At 40.1% G+C, this 17,472-nt stretch overlaps 1 protein-coding gene across 3 annotated transcripts in view; it reads left to right on the forward strand.

The window, feature by feature from the left end:
* Positions 1-11,481, forward strand: part of ADHFE1 (alcohol dehydrogenase iron containing 1) — a 30,650-nt gene extending 19,169 nt beyond the window's left edge. For 2 of the 3 annotated variants that reach the window (XM_081110939.1, XM_081110937.1), the window contains 3 exons: positions 124-220; positions 2,786-2,943; positions 11,010-11,481. In XM_081110939.1, coding sequence (XP_080967065.1) covers positions 124-220; positions 2,786-2,943; positions 11,010-11,093 — 339 coding nt within the window. In that variant the 3' untranslated portion in view covers positions 11,094-11,481. Of the gene's footprint in view, positions 1-123; positions 221-859; positions 2,091-2,785; positions 2,944-11,009 lie in introns of those variants that run through there. The other variant, XM_081110938.1, reaches the window with a different exon arrangement.
* The last annotated feature ends 5,991 nt before the right edge of the window (positions 11,482-17,472 follow it).

Below are 17,472 nucleotides of genomic sequence, written 5' to 3' on the forward strand. Positions count from 1 at the left end.
GCAATTGTTATAAATGTATTTGTCAATTCTTGATTGCTCGGAGTACAGGGTAATTTAATATCTAGAACAAGCAGGTTGGAGGCCAGTTTTGCCCATCAGTCACCATGTTTTGTTTCTCCGTAGCCTCATGGCCTTTCTGTGGTGCTCACCTCCCCAGCGGTGTTCACTTTCACAGCCCAGATGTTCCCTGAGCGGCACCTGGAGACGGCAGAAATATTGGGTACGAATCATTACTCATAATCCTGTGACCCACATAACGTGGAGCACTTCCTAGGTCTGATTCCGAAGATAAACCATAAAGGATAATACTAAAAAAATGTTGCTTTGAGGTAGTTAGTAATAACTTGTCACTGACCTGCACAATTTAGTGCTAAAATTTTATAATTGTATGTTCTAATATTCTGGTAACAGTGAAATGGAACCAAATATTGCTTATGTTAAGTTTGGAGTAATCATATTTCCAGTTTTCATCCCCAATGAAAGTGAAAGTCTTTACATACTACAAATGTGGTAAATGATTTTGGTGTGTTTAATAGGTAATAAAATGAATCTAATTCCCAATTATAGAGTCTAAACAACTAGAAACTGTATAAAAAGATCCCCAAGGGAGAATATTTTTGCTGCTCTGTAGAATAAGTAATGTCTGTAATAACTTTCCAGCAGTGCCTTTTGAATCTTACAAGAAATAAAATTGTATTCAGGATAGCTTAGTTTAGTAAAATTTTGGTATTTTTCTAAGACAAAAAGGTCTTTTAAGTACACTTGAGTATTTGATTAACTGTCCAAACATCTTATTCCCCTACTTGTGTTTAGGGTAGGAAGGGAAAGTCTAAAAGAAAACTTCATTATACTCCTCTAGCACCAGCCGTTGGAGAGATGATTTCCAAGAAGGTGGGAATGACCACAGACATCCTTCCGCGGGGCCTCTTCACTCCCACTCCTCTCTCACTCTGACATCTGTGCTTCCCGCATGTTCAGGAAAGAAGTCCAGGGCTTGGTTTTCCAGCATGTGCTGTCGGAAATGTGATGCCACCTTTACCAAGGGTCTCGTGTTCCTTTTTCCCTTTGGGACTAGGGATGTTGTTTAGCCACTTGTTGGGACTTAGATGCCTTTGGAAATATGCAAACAGTGTAAACAGACAGGATCCCACATAGTACATGGATGATAAATGGGAAAATCTTAGAGAACTTACAGCTAACATTCCAGGCAACCACCAAAATTACTGAGAAAGCGATTCCTCTGTTAGACAAAACCCAGGCCGGGAGAACCCACCAGTTTTTTTCTTGTGGCATCGGAAATTTTGATTAATATTATTCTATATGTGGCCATTAATATTTTGATTCCCTAAGTAATCTCAGGTTTTCTTAGTTTTATACCAATGTATTCACTTTCCTACCCTCTCTTTTTTTCCAAAACACTTCATAGAAAAACCCAGAGGTTTTGGTGGTGTGTTTTATGGCAGCAATCCCAAGAAAATAAAAATCTCATAAATCTCGTATCGTATGTTGCCTCTCCACCTACTCCATATTTTAGCTGCTGCTGTGTAATATACACTGGTCTTGTCAGGCAAGGTTTACCTTCCTGCCCAGCTGCTCCACCAACCAGCCCCATATCTGGTTCTACTTATCCTTTTCCAGGATTACTAAACCACTTCTCATTGTCCTAGGAGAGAGAGGTTAAGATTGGCTTAATAATGTGCTTCAGTATGGAGGTGAAACATACATTCCAGTCTCCTTTTGAACAATACCGAGAAAGTGGACTTGGACGACAGCTTGAGGCATCCTGGATAATAACTAAGGCTACATTCCATTTGTAAAGGGCTTCACTTCCAGGTAGTGACTGTGTTCAGCTGGAATAGATGGAGTCAGGGGTGCCAGGGTTTGGGGATCAGGTTCCTTCATCTGGGAGCTTTCACCACCACCCTTCCTAAGGGCAGAGCCCCCTGGCTCTTCCAGACTGATGCCTCTATAATTTCGTGTATTAATTATTCATTATGTCCAAGTTCTGCCCTCTTACATCTCCAACGCTTGTCAACCTTCTTCCCCCTCCACCAACATCACCATCTACATATTAAAAACTGTTTGCTGAGAGTCTTCGTGTTCTTGGTTCTGTCTGACTGGTTCTGCAATATGTAGAGGAACCTGCTTTGCCCATTGGTAACAGAGTCCAAAATAAAAACTTTCTATAGCTATAGAGAGGGAATACTTTCCTTCCCTGGCCTCACATGATCCACTTTTGTCATCTTCTTCCTTTCTGGCAGTCAGTGTTGGCGTTTTTGTACTTACATAGATCCTTGTCCCACAAAGTGTTTTTGCAAAGGGTTTGTCTCTTCCCGAAAGATTGCTGTGAGAAAAGACATTGAACATGTAATACCTCTAGATGTCAGCAAATTCCAGGCCTTGACAGTTACATAAGCTGTGTTTTCTGCCACAAATGCTCCTTCTTCTTCATTCAAACACCAGCCTTCTTTCTGGGTCTCCTTCCTGGGCCTCTTTTCTTGGCTCTGTTCCTTGTCTTCCCTCCCCACAAGGGGCGAGGAGCCCATTGGAAAGGTGAGAGCCCGGTTAGCCGCCCCAATGGACTCCTCCGCACTGGCCTGGCCCATCTCATTTGTCTTCTGTGGGGCTGCGCGCTGGGCCAGCCTCCATGCGGAGGCACATTGGTGCCCTTGTCCTCCGTGTCAGGGAGCCAGCCGTAGGTTATATATCAGCTCTCGTGTGACTGAATTGCACCCAGGGCCAGCTTCCTCCGCTCTGTCTACAGTCGGTGCTTTGTGTCTTCCAGGAGCCGACACCCGCACTGCCAGGATGGCAGATGCTGGGCCCGTTTTGGCAGACGCACTCCGGAAACTCCTACTGGATCTGGATGTGGATGATGGCCTAGCTGCCATTGGCTACTCCAAGGCTGACATCCCCGCGTTAGTGAAAGGAACGCTGCCCCAGGTGAGAGATGCAGAGCATCCTCACTCCCTTCCAGCTGCTGCAGGAAAGACAGGGTCCCACCCGGGGCACGTTGGGGGAGAAAAAGACTCAGGGGTCCTCCGGCGGCTCCCAGGTCTCCTCCACCAGCTGGCGGCTCTCCCCTTCTCCCCCCGGGGATGGGGCCAAGGCTCCCTTACCTCTATATTCTTCCATAAAACTGGGGCATGTGTGAAACTCTTATGATGGAACTGAAAGGAGCCTTTATAAAAATTCAAGGCAAAAACAACCACTTTTACATTGAGGTATGGCAAAATTCCCCTTTTCTCCATTTCTGCTCTTTTAAGAGTCCCCTATAAAACTATACGAAGCTGTTACTAAAGAACCACTAATACCGTTTTCCATTATAAAGAATGACAGATTCCTACCATTTTGTGTAGAATAGACATGGCCTTTAAATTAAGACTACTACAAAATCACTGTTTTATATATTTGGGGGATTATATATTTTATACATAAACATATAGAATAATGTCATACGCATATCAGCGTCTTATTTATTTAAATGTTGGTAAAGAATTTAAACTGAACTGCTATCCTTCATTTGGTAGAAAGATTGTAATAGATGTAGAGTTTCCCCTCCCAAGATTCACATGAAGAGAATTCAACCCCCATTGACCTCTCTTCCATTTGGACCAGATACCCCGATACCCCTGTGCTGTAGCATCAGATCCTAACAAACCAATACCATAAAACAGAGAGCTGGAGTGCTCAGTTTGTGGGGCACACTGTGCTCCCCATGCTGAGTGCTCACTTAGTCCTCCTGTCCAAAATGGGAAAGCCAGGAGCACTTGGACACTGTGAGGACATGGAGATAAGGCATGTCTGCCCAAAGGTGTTCACGACTCTATCCCTGAAATGGGAACAGAGTTAGCTGGAATATCCCCTCACACAGCATCCTGCTCACCCCACTCCCATTAAGCAAGAGCCTCACACTAGCTTCTTCCCCACTTAGCAAATGCTTAGAAAGTTGAAGCCCCCAGCTCATCTAAGATAATATTTGTTCGGGTTCATTCATATCCACAGGAGCCAGGAAGGTAGCAACAGTGAACAAAGTAATTTAAGGCAATGGCAAGTGGTGGGGACTTTGGTGAACTGGAAAAACTCATGGCTTATTTTCAGCTACAATTTAGTATCTCCAAGTAGAAATTCAGATCCCAGTGTTGGTGGACCTTCCAGTTTTCAAGAAAAATCCACAGTCTGGATGTTTGTATTGAATTCCCTCATGTCCCAATGTACAAAGCAAACATGGCCCATGGAACACCAGTTTCCCTGATAAAGACTGGGAATCGGTGGACTCTATTGTATCTAAAAATATAAATGAATGAGAAAAGAGGAGTCTCATAGTGTAGCAAAGCTCCCAGGCTAACACAAACTCTTGGTTCTAACCCACAATCCCAGGAACTAAATGGCCAAAAAATATGATCATCCCAATTATTTTATCCAAATCTACTAGACTGTAAGTTCCATAAAGTCTGGAACCTGTCTGTTTTGGTCATCCATCCTCTATTGCATCTAGCATGGGCCAGTAAACATGTTAAATGAACACATACATGCAACCCTTTCCTCCTATACCAGGTGAGCTTAATGGCTGAATGGTGGTAACTTTTTGAGAAATTTCCTTAGATTGAATAGGAATCAACCAATGACAATGAGCAATGGTCCAGGGACACCAGGGACCAAATGGTTATTAGGATTTTGATGTAGTTCTGGCTCTTATAATATAATTACAGTGATAGTGTCCATTCTGCAGGGGGTCTCTGAAAAGTTCTGCTTACATAGCCCAGGAAAGTGTTTGGTAATATGTGTTAGTCAACCTCTATGGGTGGTATTCATAATTTTCCAATGGAACTGTATGATATTATTGGCCATTTAATTGTTGGTGGCAATGCATCTTCCAGGCATCAGGACACATTGGCAAGTGTTCCCTGTTTTAATTCTACCTTGCTCAGACTTCCGCTTTCAGAAGCTGTTGCAGATTAACATTTGAGTCCATCCACTAAAATAGCAAGTAAATTGGGTATTCTTCTGAATGCCTCAGCATACATATCATACTGGGAAGTACAGATAGCAAAACTTTAATTAGCCCTGACTGGTTTGGCTCAGTGGATAGAGCATTGGCCTGCGGACTGAAGGATCCCAGGTTCGATTCCAGTCAAGGGCATGTACCTTGGTTGCGGGCACATCCCCAGTAGGAAGTGTGCAGGAGGCAGCTGATCGATGTTTCTAACTCTCTATCCCTCTCCCTTCCTCTCTGTAAAAAATCAATAAAATATATTTTTAAAAAAACTTTAATTAGACAAAACTAATTTTTTTGTTCCACAAAAGATGCAAGGTAAATGGAATCTTTGGCATACAAGTCATGTCCATAAAGTAGGATTCCCTCAGGCTGTATTCATAAAGCAGCCCCAACATGTATGCTGCCTTTTTCTCTTTCGATCATGTTAGAGACATTGTTAATTTAAATGAACTATCAGCCTGGCTGGTGTGGCTCAGTGGTTGAGTGTTGACCTATGAACCAGGTCAGGACATATGCCTGGGTTTCAGGCTCAATCCCCAGTGTGGGGTGTGCAGGAGGCAGCTGATCAATGATTCTCTCTCATCATTGATGTTTCTATCTCTCTTTCCCCCTCTCCCTTCCTCTCTGAAATCAATAAAAATATATTTTTAAAAGTAATAAAATAAATTAACTATCACATTTGGAGCCAAAGTCATATATATAATATATACAATATAAATAATATATATATAATATAGAGAGATAGAGATAGAGATAGAGATAGGTATGTAAATAGATATAAAGAGAGAGAGAGATAGTCACAGGACTTTAGAAGGAATCTTAGAAATAAACTTATCTTGAAAATGAAGAACTACTATGGGGTTTTTTTTGTTTGTTTGGCAACAGTAAACACTTTACAGGAATACTGTGGCAACTTCAGATTTTACACATGGGGCACACTAATCTTCACTTATTAGTATCACAGGGTTTAAGGTAGTGAAGGGGATAGATATAGTGGTTCCTGCAAAAAAGGTTATTTCATGGAGTCAGCATTTGATAAAGCTCCTTTTATGTTCAGCAACGAGGGATCGTTTTTCTCTGGACGGAACAACCAGGCCAGTATTCTTGACCAAACACCGCAGCTCATACTGGCAGCGGCAAAGAGCAGCCCTGTGTGCACAGGCTTCCAACCGCCGTAGCCAGGCTGCAAGGGGAGCGGGCAAGAATAAATTAATCTTCCAAGCTGGATTTCTGAAACTTCTGGAAAGAAACATTTACATTTCAAATCAAAACATTTCATTACTGAGGAGAGCTGTCTACCAAAATGAGCACTTCCACTCCCTGGCAGACAGGCCAGCTGAAATGTTGTTATTTTATGAATGTGCTAAAAGTAGTATGGATTTATTTCAGTGCCCATGTTAATCAGTTGTCCTTCGGTCTTACATGTCTATAAATAATAGCACATTGCAGAACACATCTTAATTCTGAGAGTTTAGCTTTTATATGGCATCGATGATGTGTGTGGGGATATATCACAAACGTTATGTCCTTGCCCCCATTTAACCAGTCGTTGGCGAGGGGGGCGTAGAAATCTGAAATCAGCTCGGCTTGGCCTGACATACTTCTGAGAGTCCTGAACTACTTCACCAAAGATGAACAAGATCATTTTAAAGGCCTTTTAGCTCATCCAATAAGACTTACTCCATTATTAACCCAATAATGGGACAGCGTTCTTCACTTCTTGACCCTGCCACAAAGGCATACATAGGTCACCATGACCAAGTCTCTGGACCTTGCTACAGAGTTTCAATGCAAATGAAGAGCTACCATGGAGATCTGCTGGGATGTACAATTTTATCTTGACTTTATCCATACTCATCATTATTGACCCCCATTCTTCTCCCATCTGTCCATCCATCCTTCCTTTTTTTTTAAAATTAATTTTTTAATTATGGTAAAATATACCTAACAAAATTAACTACTTTAATCATTTTTAAATATACAATTTAGTGCCATTAAGTACATTTACAATCTTGTGCAACAATCACCACTGTCCATTTCCAGAACTGTTTAATTATCCCAAATAGAAGCTCTGCTCTATTGTGTAATGGTAAATAATATTACCATTCCCCCTCTGTCCCTTTCCCCCAACCCCTGGTAACCTCTATTCTCCTTTCTATCTTTATGAATTTGCCTGTTCTAGGTACTTCATGCAAGTGGAATTATACAATATTTGTCCTGTCGTTTTGCCTAGTTCACTTAGCATGATGTCTTCAATGTTTTAGAACTTCATTCCTTTTTGTAGCTGACTAATATCCCAGTGTGTGGATATACCGTAACTTGCTTATCCATTCATCTGCAGATAGACATTTTGGGTTGATTCCACCTCGGCTCTTGTGAATAGTGCTGCTAGGAACATTGGTTTACAAGTATCTGTTTTAGTCCCTGACTTCAATTTATTTGGGTAATTCCATGTTTAATTTTTTTGAGGAACTGCCAAGCTATTTTCCACGGTGGCCACACCATTTTACATTCCCACCAACAATGCTCAAGGGCTCCAGTTTCTCCACATCTAACACTTTTAAACACTTGTTATTTTCCTTTTTTTAATTAGTCATTCTAATGGGTGTGAGTGGAAATTCATTGTGGTTCTGACTTGTATTTTCCTAATGACTAATGATGTTGAGCTTTTTCCATGTACTTATTGCCTATTTATATTATCTTCCTTAAAGAAATGTCTAGTCAAGTCCTTTGCCTATTTTTTTCCTTCCTTTTTTAAAAATATTTTTTTATTGATTTTAGAGAGGAAGGGAGAAAGAGATAGAAACATCAATGATAAGAGAGAGTCATTGATCAGCTGCCTCCTGCATGCCCCACACTGGGGATCGAGCCTGCAACCTGGGCATGTGATCCTACCAAAAATCGAACCGTGACCTCCTAATTCATAGGTTGACGCTCAAACATTGAGCCACGCTGGCCAGGCTGCCTTTTTTTTAATCCTCACCCAAGGACATGCTTACATTGATTCTAAAGAGAGAGAAAGTGAGAGGGAGAGAGAGAAATAGCGATCAGTTGCCTCCCATGTGTGCCCTGACTGGGGATCAAACCCACAACCCTTGGGTGCATGGGACCACTCCAACCAACTGAGCCACACTGGCCAGGGATCCTTTGCCTATTTTTGAATTGGGTAGTCTGGGAGGTTTTTTTGTTAAGTTGTAGCAATTATTTGTATATTCTGGATATTAATCCCTTATCAGGTATCTGACTTACAAATATTTTTCCCATTCTATTAGTTATATTTTCATTCTTTTGATAGTGTCTTCTGATGCATAAAAGTTTTTAATTTTGATGTAGTCCAATTTATCTGCTTTTTCTTTTGTTGCCTATGCTTTTGGGGTCATCCAAAAAATCATAGCCAAATCCAATGTATGAAGATTTTCCCCTATTTTCTTCTAAGAATTTTAAGGTTTAGCTCTTAGATTTAGGTTCATTTTGAATTAATTCTTTTCATTCTTCCTGTTACTTAAGAAAGACTTAGTGAAGTCATACTATATATAATCCATTGTATGGAATACAGTGAGGAGGGCAAGTCCTTTCCCTTTCTCATGGAGCTTACATCCCAATGAGGAAAGACAGACAATGGACATCTAATAAAACCTATAAATAAGATACAAGTAAAATCATTTTTAGATACTGATAAGTGTATGGAAGAAATCTTGGTGATTTCATGTAGTGTTGAGGGAACTCCAACAAAGGTGGTCAGAGAAGGCCTCTAGTTGGAGCTGGAGTCAGCCAAGTGAAGATCTGGGAGAAGCACCCCAGGCAGAGGGGAAAGACTAAGGCGTGGTGAAATCAGCATTGTCATAGGACTGAATGGGGATGGTGGGACTCAGTGAGATGAACCGATGAGAGAAGAGGTAGAGCTGGAGTGAAAACCAGGGCCAGATAAGGTGGCATTAAAGGCTATGGTTTTGTCCTCATTGCAATGGGAAGTCATTGGAGAGCATTAAGCAAGGGAATGGTATGATCAGATTTATAACAGTGGGGGGAAAGGGAGGGATGGGAGGGGAGGGGGCACAGGGAGAAATGCTGCCGTTAGCCATTGGCCTCTCTCTAGGGGGTGAGAGTGGAGCAAAAGGTAAAACATTTTTATTAAATTAAAAAGAAAAGAGGCCTTTCGAGTAGAACAGAGGAGTGGAGGTGACTTAGACTTGGACTGTGGTGGAATGGGAGGTGAGAAGCAGTTGGATTTGGGATTTATTTTGCAGGTTGAGCCGACAGACTTGCTGATGGATTTAACACATAGGGAAGGGAAAGAAGAATCAAAGATGGTTCCTGGGTTTTTGCCTTCGTAACTGGGTATCATTTCTGAGATGATGAAAATGGGAGGCAGGGAGGCAGGGAGGCAAGGTTCTTCTATCTTGTATGTGAATTTTGAGATGCCAAGATCCCCTCCCCCCCCTCCCCCATCTTTATTAATTCAACAAATAACTGTTGAGGACCTATTTCCTCTGTGCTAAGCACTCTGGGAGGTGCTGAGCATGGAGTGAACCCAGCCCTGCCCTCACGGAGCTTCCCTCTTCCACCAGGTGTGCTCCCAAACAAGTGCTTAGCACAAGAAAACAGACCGAGAGACCCAAGCTGCTACATTTTTTAATTTTATTTAGACCCAGAAATTTGGACACAGAGTAGTCATTATAATATCTCTTAATCTCCTGTCCCAGAGAAATCAAGGAGCCACCGATGAGAGTATAAATAGCAAAAGCATGTGCTGGCTAGCTCTGCTGACTTGACTCAATAATCAATGGAAAAATTAAGCAAGTCACCGAATTCGTTTGCAAAGGTAGAGATAGAACCTTAGTTAATATTTAAAAAGAAGTCCCTTGTTGCCCAGAGCCTGAAAATCATGTCCTAAATGAAGTTCTTTTGACTATCCCCGAAGACCAAGTTGCAAAATATACAGTCTTTGAAGTCAGGGATGACCTGGTTCTGTTTTCTTTGCTGTGCCTGGGACAGTGTTCTCTGCACCCTAAAAACTGGCCAAGGTTGCTGACCAACACAGTTTGGTCATTATAGGAGGTGTTTTTCCTGAGGTTGGTTTAGTTCTGTACATTTGAGCAGAAGACTATTTATTGGCAGGGCATAAGGCAAGGACAATTAGGCAAGGCATAGGCGTTTGAAAGCTGCATAGCACAGGGAATCTAGTCAATAGTATTGTAACAACTATGTGTGGTGCCAGGTGGATACTTGACATGTTGGAGGATCACTTTGAAAAGTATTTGGTTGCCCTCACCGGTTTGGCTCAGTGGACAGAGCGTCGGCCTGCGGACTGAAGGGTCCCAGGTTCGATTCCAGTCAGGGGCATGTACCTTGGTTGCGGGCACATCCCCAGTAGGGAGTGTGCAGGAGGCAGCTGATCGGTGTTTCTCTCTCATCGATGTTTCTGGCTCTCTATCCCTCACCCTTCCTCTCTGTGAAAAACCAATAAAATATATTTTTTTAAAAAAAGTATATGGTTGTCTAACCACTATGCTGTACATGAAACTAATACAAAATAATATTGAATGTGAACTGTAATTGAAAAATAAAATGAGAAAGCTTTGTGGGAAAGAGGCATCACTTGATAAACTTTTGAGTTGGGAGTCAACTAGTATGAAGCAAACAAGAAATATGACTTTTGCCCTAACCAGTTTGGCTCAGTGGATAGAGCGTCTGTCTGAGGACTGAAGGGTCCCAGGTTCAATTCTGGTCAAGGGCATGTACCTTGGTTGCGGGCACATCCCCAGTAGGGGATGTGCAGGAGGCAGCTGATCGATGTTTCTCTCTCATCAATGTTTTTAACTCTCTATCTCTCTCCCTTCCTCTCTAAAAAAATCAGTAAAATATATATTTTTAAAAGAAATATGACTTTTAAAGATAGAACTATTATAAAGTCATTGTTTATTGTATCCAAGTTAATTTGCATAACCTAGTAGCTTTTACAAACTGCCTTTTCAAAGCCTGGAGTAACTCCTTTTGTTTACCTTTTCAGGAAAGGGTCACCAAACTTGCACCACGCCCTCAGTCAGAAGAGGATCTGTCTGCCCTATTTGAAGCTTCAATGAAACTGTATTAATTTTCATTTTCACTGAAAGAATTGGCTGTGATAGTTCTGAAATCAGAAGTTGATCTAGTCAGAGCTCCACACATAACTTACCTGTTACCAGTTTGAATGCGATATAAATGTATCCTGCAGAAGATTCCATGATGCTCAAAAGTCAAGCTACTTCCATAATACAGGTTAGACAAATGCCCAAAAGTATTGGACCCTGGTTTGTGTTCCTTCCATATATTCTGAAGACTGTCCCTGCTTCATGTATCAATTGGGTAAAAGCTCAGTATCAAAAATATCAATGTCCATATCCTATGTGCAGTAATCCATGTCTAGAAATTTATACTATAAAAATACTAGCATGAATGTGTAAAGAAATATGGCAAAAATGTTTCTGGCAGCATTTTTTTCTAACAAAATATTTGAAAGAACCAAAATATTCATTAATAATATATTGGTAAATAAATTACAATATATTAAATAATAGAATGTTAATGTGTTATTAATAAGAATGAAGTAAAATGATTGGAAATATGTTCATGATACACTGCTAAGTTGGAAAAAAGTAAGTTGCTGAACAATTATATATTAGTATGGTTCGGTTTTTATGTTTTTAATTACATGTAAATATATGTTTATATATACATAGAAAAGAAGGATGCACATCAAAATATTAAAAGTTATCACGGGAGAAATGGAATTTGAGGTATAGAGACTTAAGAGAAAATACTTTATATTTTAGACTTTCACTTTTTATTTTATAAATGTCTATATTGTTTGGATTTGTTACAACGAGCAAAGAAGTAATTTTAAAGGAGGGGGGAGAAAAGGAAGAAAAATACCATGTTCCTGTGTTAGGTCAGGTTCATCTTGTTTTATAAAAATACTAGTAACTAATATTTAAAAGGTAAAAACAAATACAAAGGGATAAAATATTAGAGACTGATCTTCTGCCAAAGAAAATGTTCTTTTGAGAAAAACGCTAACTTTTTTTTAATTGAGGTAGCATTGGTCAGTAACATTACATAAGTTTCCGGTGTACAGCGTTACAATTAGATATCTGTGTACACTATAGCTTGCTCGCTACCCAAAGTCTAGTTTCCATCTGTCACCAGGCATTTGAACCGCTTTAATTTTGCTCTCCTCCATTTTTCCCTCTAGTAACCACCAATCTGCAGTCTATATTCATGAATTTGTTTTTTGTCTTGTTTTGGTTTGTTTGTTGTTTTATATTCCCCATTTGAGTGAAATCATATTGTTTTTGTCCTTTTCCAGCTGACATATTTCACTTAGCATCCATGTTGTTGCACGTGGCAATATTTCAACTTTTTTATGGCTCGGTAGTATTCCATTGTAAATACGTACCAAATCTTCTTTACCCATTCATCCGTCAATGGACACTTAAGAGTTTTCATATCTTAGCTATTGTAAATAATCCTGCAATGAACATAGGCGTGCACATAACTTTTCAAATTAGAAAACACTAACATTTTACATGGTAATTCCCTCTTTGGAAAAATGTTCCTGGTGCTCAGAATAAGTTACTCCAAGAGCAAGCAGTTTTGTAGTTTGCAGATGGTAGCCTTGCATATGGAATCTAAGGAGCATGATGGTCGGCCTCCCTGTTATTCCCGACCTGCAGAAACTTCTGCGTCTCATTTTTCCCCACAAGGGTTCCCACACTGAGGTCTGTCTGCTCAAGCTTTGGGGTCTAGATCTCAGTGTATGTGTGGAATTATTCGCATTTTAAATTGAATTAAAGTTTTAATCACCTAAGTCATATCTATTTATTTAATCACATCAGGGCATCATTGTTCCATTCAACCTTCCCAGACCCACTTTATCTCTATAAAGACCTTTATTTCCTTAAGATTTTAAAAATAACATTTAAATAATGTTTATTGTAAAATAATTTGAGATATAAAAATGCATTTTCTATCTCTCTTAAGTGTTGGATGCCTTTACTACCGGTAGCCAGATGTCTAAATGTGACTCACCACGAAGAGTGTTTGTTATTCATATTGATGATGACTCTAAAGGAAGAATTTAAAGGTCAAGCATGAAGAATCAGACTTAGGAGGCCTTCATATTTTTTTATCTTAATACCAGTCATTTTTGGTCCTCACAATTTAAGTATATGAAAAATGTTTCTTGACGTACCAGCTATTAACAGAGTGTGAGGTAGGAGATTAAGCCCATTTCCACAAACCGAACACTTCGATGTTTCTGAGACAGTTGAGTGCATTTTTCTAAATAAAATCCTTTTTATTTTATTTTCAAAAATCAGTAAGTCCTCAGGTCTCACAGCTCCACTTATATGGATTAATTTACTTGCAAGGGCAAGAAACATTAAAGAACAGTATTCGAAAGTTTGTGAAATATTACTTTTATAAAACTATCCTCTATGGTGGCATTTTCACTTAAAATACATGCACATCCAAATTTATTTCATGATACAAAATGCTAACCTGTTTCAAATGAGTCATGTTTCTACAGTTTTGTCAAGTGCCACAATAAATAACTGACTGGTTTTGCACTCCTGTCCCTTCTCTATGCATCGGGAGTGCTGTGTTGGGCTTGGCATTGTTTGTGTAGCTGTGGACACAGCTGTGGGGTGTTTTCAGTGGTCAATGAACTAAGTCTGCTCTTGTAAAATCCAGACAGGTACAGTATCAAAATAGAGAGCAAGAAAAAATTGCTTTTCTGGCCTTTTAACCCTGAGAAAGATTAATGGTTGTTTGGATTAGAAACTGTACCCTAATGAGAGACTGTTGCCTCTGGGGAGTGGGTATGAGAGAGGGGACTGCTCACCTCTGGGTCAATACCGCACAGGCCGCTGTGTCTCTGATGACTAGCAACCCCAGTCTGAGACAGCTGCCTGGGCCGGGGCTCCTCCATTAAATGCACGATCCCCTGAGACCTGCTGAGGAGGCCAGGCCACCTCCCAGCCATCACCATCACAATGGCCTGCACCAGGAAAAGCCACCCTTGGGCAGAAATTGGTTCTTGGAGCCCTAGGCTGAATGACTGGCAGCTGGGGGTAGGAGGGTCTACTTTCTCATGCTATTATTCCACTGTCTTTCCAACCACCCCACCAACTCTCAGAATAAATAAATGTATAAGCCTCACAAATTGCAATCCTGTTGGTGATTTTGTCCCATGTGAAATCCCTCAGGAAGCTATGAGGAGGACAGCTAACTTTAAAATAACCTCATCTTATTCATTCTGGTTTTAAATATTGAGCTTTTGCATTATGGTGCTTTTACTTGATTTTGCAATTTATGAAATTGGAAACTAAAATAATCACAAGCGAAAATGAGGGAAAAAAAATACCATCATGCCATTATCCAAACACAGCTGTTATCATTTGATATATTTCCTTTCCATCTTTTTCATTCCATCTAGCTCTTAAGGCCTAACATTTTCAGCATTTTCTATGTTGCCATAGAATCTTCATAACCATTCATTTAAAAGATGCATGATAGTTTATTGAACAGGAATTTAATTTATTCTTATAGGGCTTCAAGATTGCTTCCAAATTTTACCCTCCCAATACCATAGCAATGAATATTGTGTATACAGATATTTTCATACTCTAAATTAATTTCTGAGGCTAATTCATCCCCATATGAAATTTTACAGTAGAATATGGACATTTTTATGACTCTTGATTTATATTGTTAAATTATATACATCTCACTATTGTTTTATTTATTTTTTCTAAATATAGTTTATTGGTTTTTTACATAGAGGAAGGGGTAGGGATAGAGAGTCAGAAACATCGATGAGAGAGAAACATCAATCAGCTGCCTCCTGCACACTCCCCACTGGATATGGGCCCGCAACCAAGGTACATGCCCTTGACCAGAATCGAACCCAGGACCCTTGAGTCCGCAGGCCCATACTCTATCTACTGAGCCAAACCCGGTTAGGGCTCACTATTGTTTTAAATGCTGCTTACCTATCCTTCAAACTTACTTCTCTTCAAAACCAATAGTAGTGTACAGAATAGGCAATATAATCAATAATATTTTAATAATTATGTATGGTGCCAAGTGGGCACTTGAAATATCAGGGAGAACACTTTATAAAATATATAATTGTCTAACCATTAAGCTAAACACCTGAAACTAATATAAAATAATATTGATTGTAAACTGTAATTTAAAATAAAACTTTAAATGAACAAATCAACAAGTAATGAAACAAAGTTCACAAAGGACCAGGTAGACCTGCACATTTCAGCTGTGGTTTTTCTATTATGTCAACATAGTTTAACAATTCACATGAACAAATTAAAATTTTCAAATAAAATTATGAAGCTTACTTTAGTGTTATATTACTGACTCAAGTGAAACTATATATAGATCACTAAGTCTATTTTTCTTGGTCACTTACTTTTTTTTTCTTTCTAGAACCCTCTTTGGGCCCCTAAGTCTATGATCTGTGTTATTACATTCATGGTCCTCAATATTGCTGGCCAAGAAAAAAGACCCAAGGAAGCCACATGAAAACATAAGTGTGCTTTTCTCTAAGGATGTTCTAGAATCATTTGCACCTGTGAGTGAAAGCTTTGCTGCACTTGGGAGGGAGGTGAGTGACACCCAACAACCCTCCCCACCCCCACCCCCCAACAACAAAATCCCTTCCAAGGATCCAAGTTGCACTCTAATCCAAAATCTCTCAAAGCTTTACAGCTGTGCACAGTGGTCCCATGGTGGCTTTGGCAACATTTTCTGGGGACCAATCTGAACTTTATACTAAGCATTGCATATGAAAAAAAGAATAATTGTAAAATCTATAAAAATAAAAGGGTAATATGCTAATTAGACTGGACATCCTTCCAGACATCCTTCCGTCCTTCTGGATGAAGCTGAGGCTATGAGGGAAGCCCGAGTCCCTGGTGCCAGAGGGAAGCCAGTGCCAGCAGCTGGGGGAAGGAAGGCCTACTCTTGCACGAATTTCGTGCATTGGACCTATAGTAGTATATAATTGAAGAGATGTCCAAATAGTAAAAATAGGCTGGAGTGACAGCCTGATTAAGAACAGGCTAGTTTCTTTCATTTTTTACATCTCACTTAACAACTACAATAAACTCAGTACCTTAAAAAGTAGTTTCCCAAACATTGATTTGGGGAGAGGAGGAGAAATGGGGCTCTGCGGGCAGGGGTGTTTTGGAGGGGGCTAGAGAATAATTACAGGAACATGACATTTAGTAGTATTTTTAACCAAACTATTGACACTTAAAAATATCAACTCTTGCCTGGCCGGTGTGGCTCAGTTGAGTGTCAACCTGTGCACCGGGAGGTCACCGGCTCAGGGCACAGGCCTGGGTTGCGGGCTGATCCCCAGTGGGGGCCGTGTGGGGCATGACAAGTCAGCTTCTATAGCTCTCTCTCCCTTCCTCTCTTTAAGGAAAAAAAAAAATCAACTCTTATGAAACACAGACATCTATTTAGTAGAATACTATTACAGCTGGCAATAATAAACTAAAGACAATAATAATACAGGCGTACCTCATTTTATTGCACTTTGCTTTATTGCACTTCAGTTTGACACACTGAAGGTTTGTGGCACCCCTGGGTTGAGCAAGTCTAGTGGAACCATTTTTTTCCAACAGCATTTGCTGACTTCATATCTCTTTGTCACATTTTGGTAATTCTCACAATATTTCAAACGTTTTCATTATTGTATTTTTTGTGATCTGTGATCAGTGATCTTCGATGTTACTGTTGTAATTATTTTGGGGTGCCATGAACCATGCCACATAAGATGGAGGACTTAATAAATGTTGTGTGTCTGACTTCTCCATTGACTGGCCAATCCCCCCATCTTTTTCTCTCTCCTCAGGCCTCCATATTCCCTGAGGCACAATATTGAAATTAGGCCAATGAATAAGTCTACAACAGCCTCTAAGTGTTCAAGTGAAAGCAAGAGTTGCATGTCTCTCACTTTCAATCAAAAGCTAGAAATGATTAAGCTTAGTGAAGAAGGCATGTTGGAAGCTGAGATAGGCTAAGAGCTAGGCAGGCCTCTTGCGCCAGTTAGCCAAGTTGTGAAAGCAAAGGAAAAGTTCTTAAAGGAAATTACGTAAAAGTGCTACTCCAGTGACCACATAAATGATAAGAAAGTGAAAGAGCCTTATTGCTGATATGGAGAGAGTTTTAGTAGTTTGGATAGATGGAACCAGCTATAATATTCCCTTAAGCCAAACCCTAATCCAGATCGAGGCCCTAATTCTCTTCAGTACTATGAAGGCTGGGAAGGTGGGGAAGCTGCAGAAGAAAAGTTTGAAGCTAGCAGAGGTTTGTTCGTGATGTTTAAGGAAAAAAACAGTCTCCATAAAAGTGCAAGGTGAGCCCATGCAGTATGGCTCAATGGTTGAGCGTTGATCTATGAAATA

Source organism: Myotis nattereri (genome assembly GCF_964212035.1).
Source record: "Myotis nattereri genome assembly, chromosome: 17".
Classification (NCBI taxonomy): domain Eukaryota; kingdom Metazoa; phylum Chordata; class Mammalia; order Chiroptera; family Vespertilionidae; genus Myotis; species Myotis nattereri.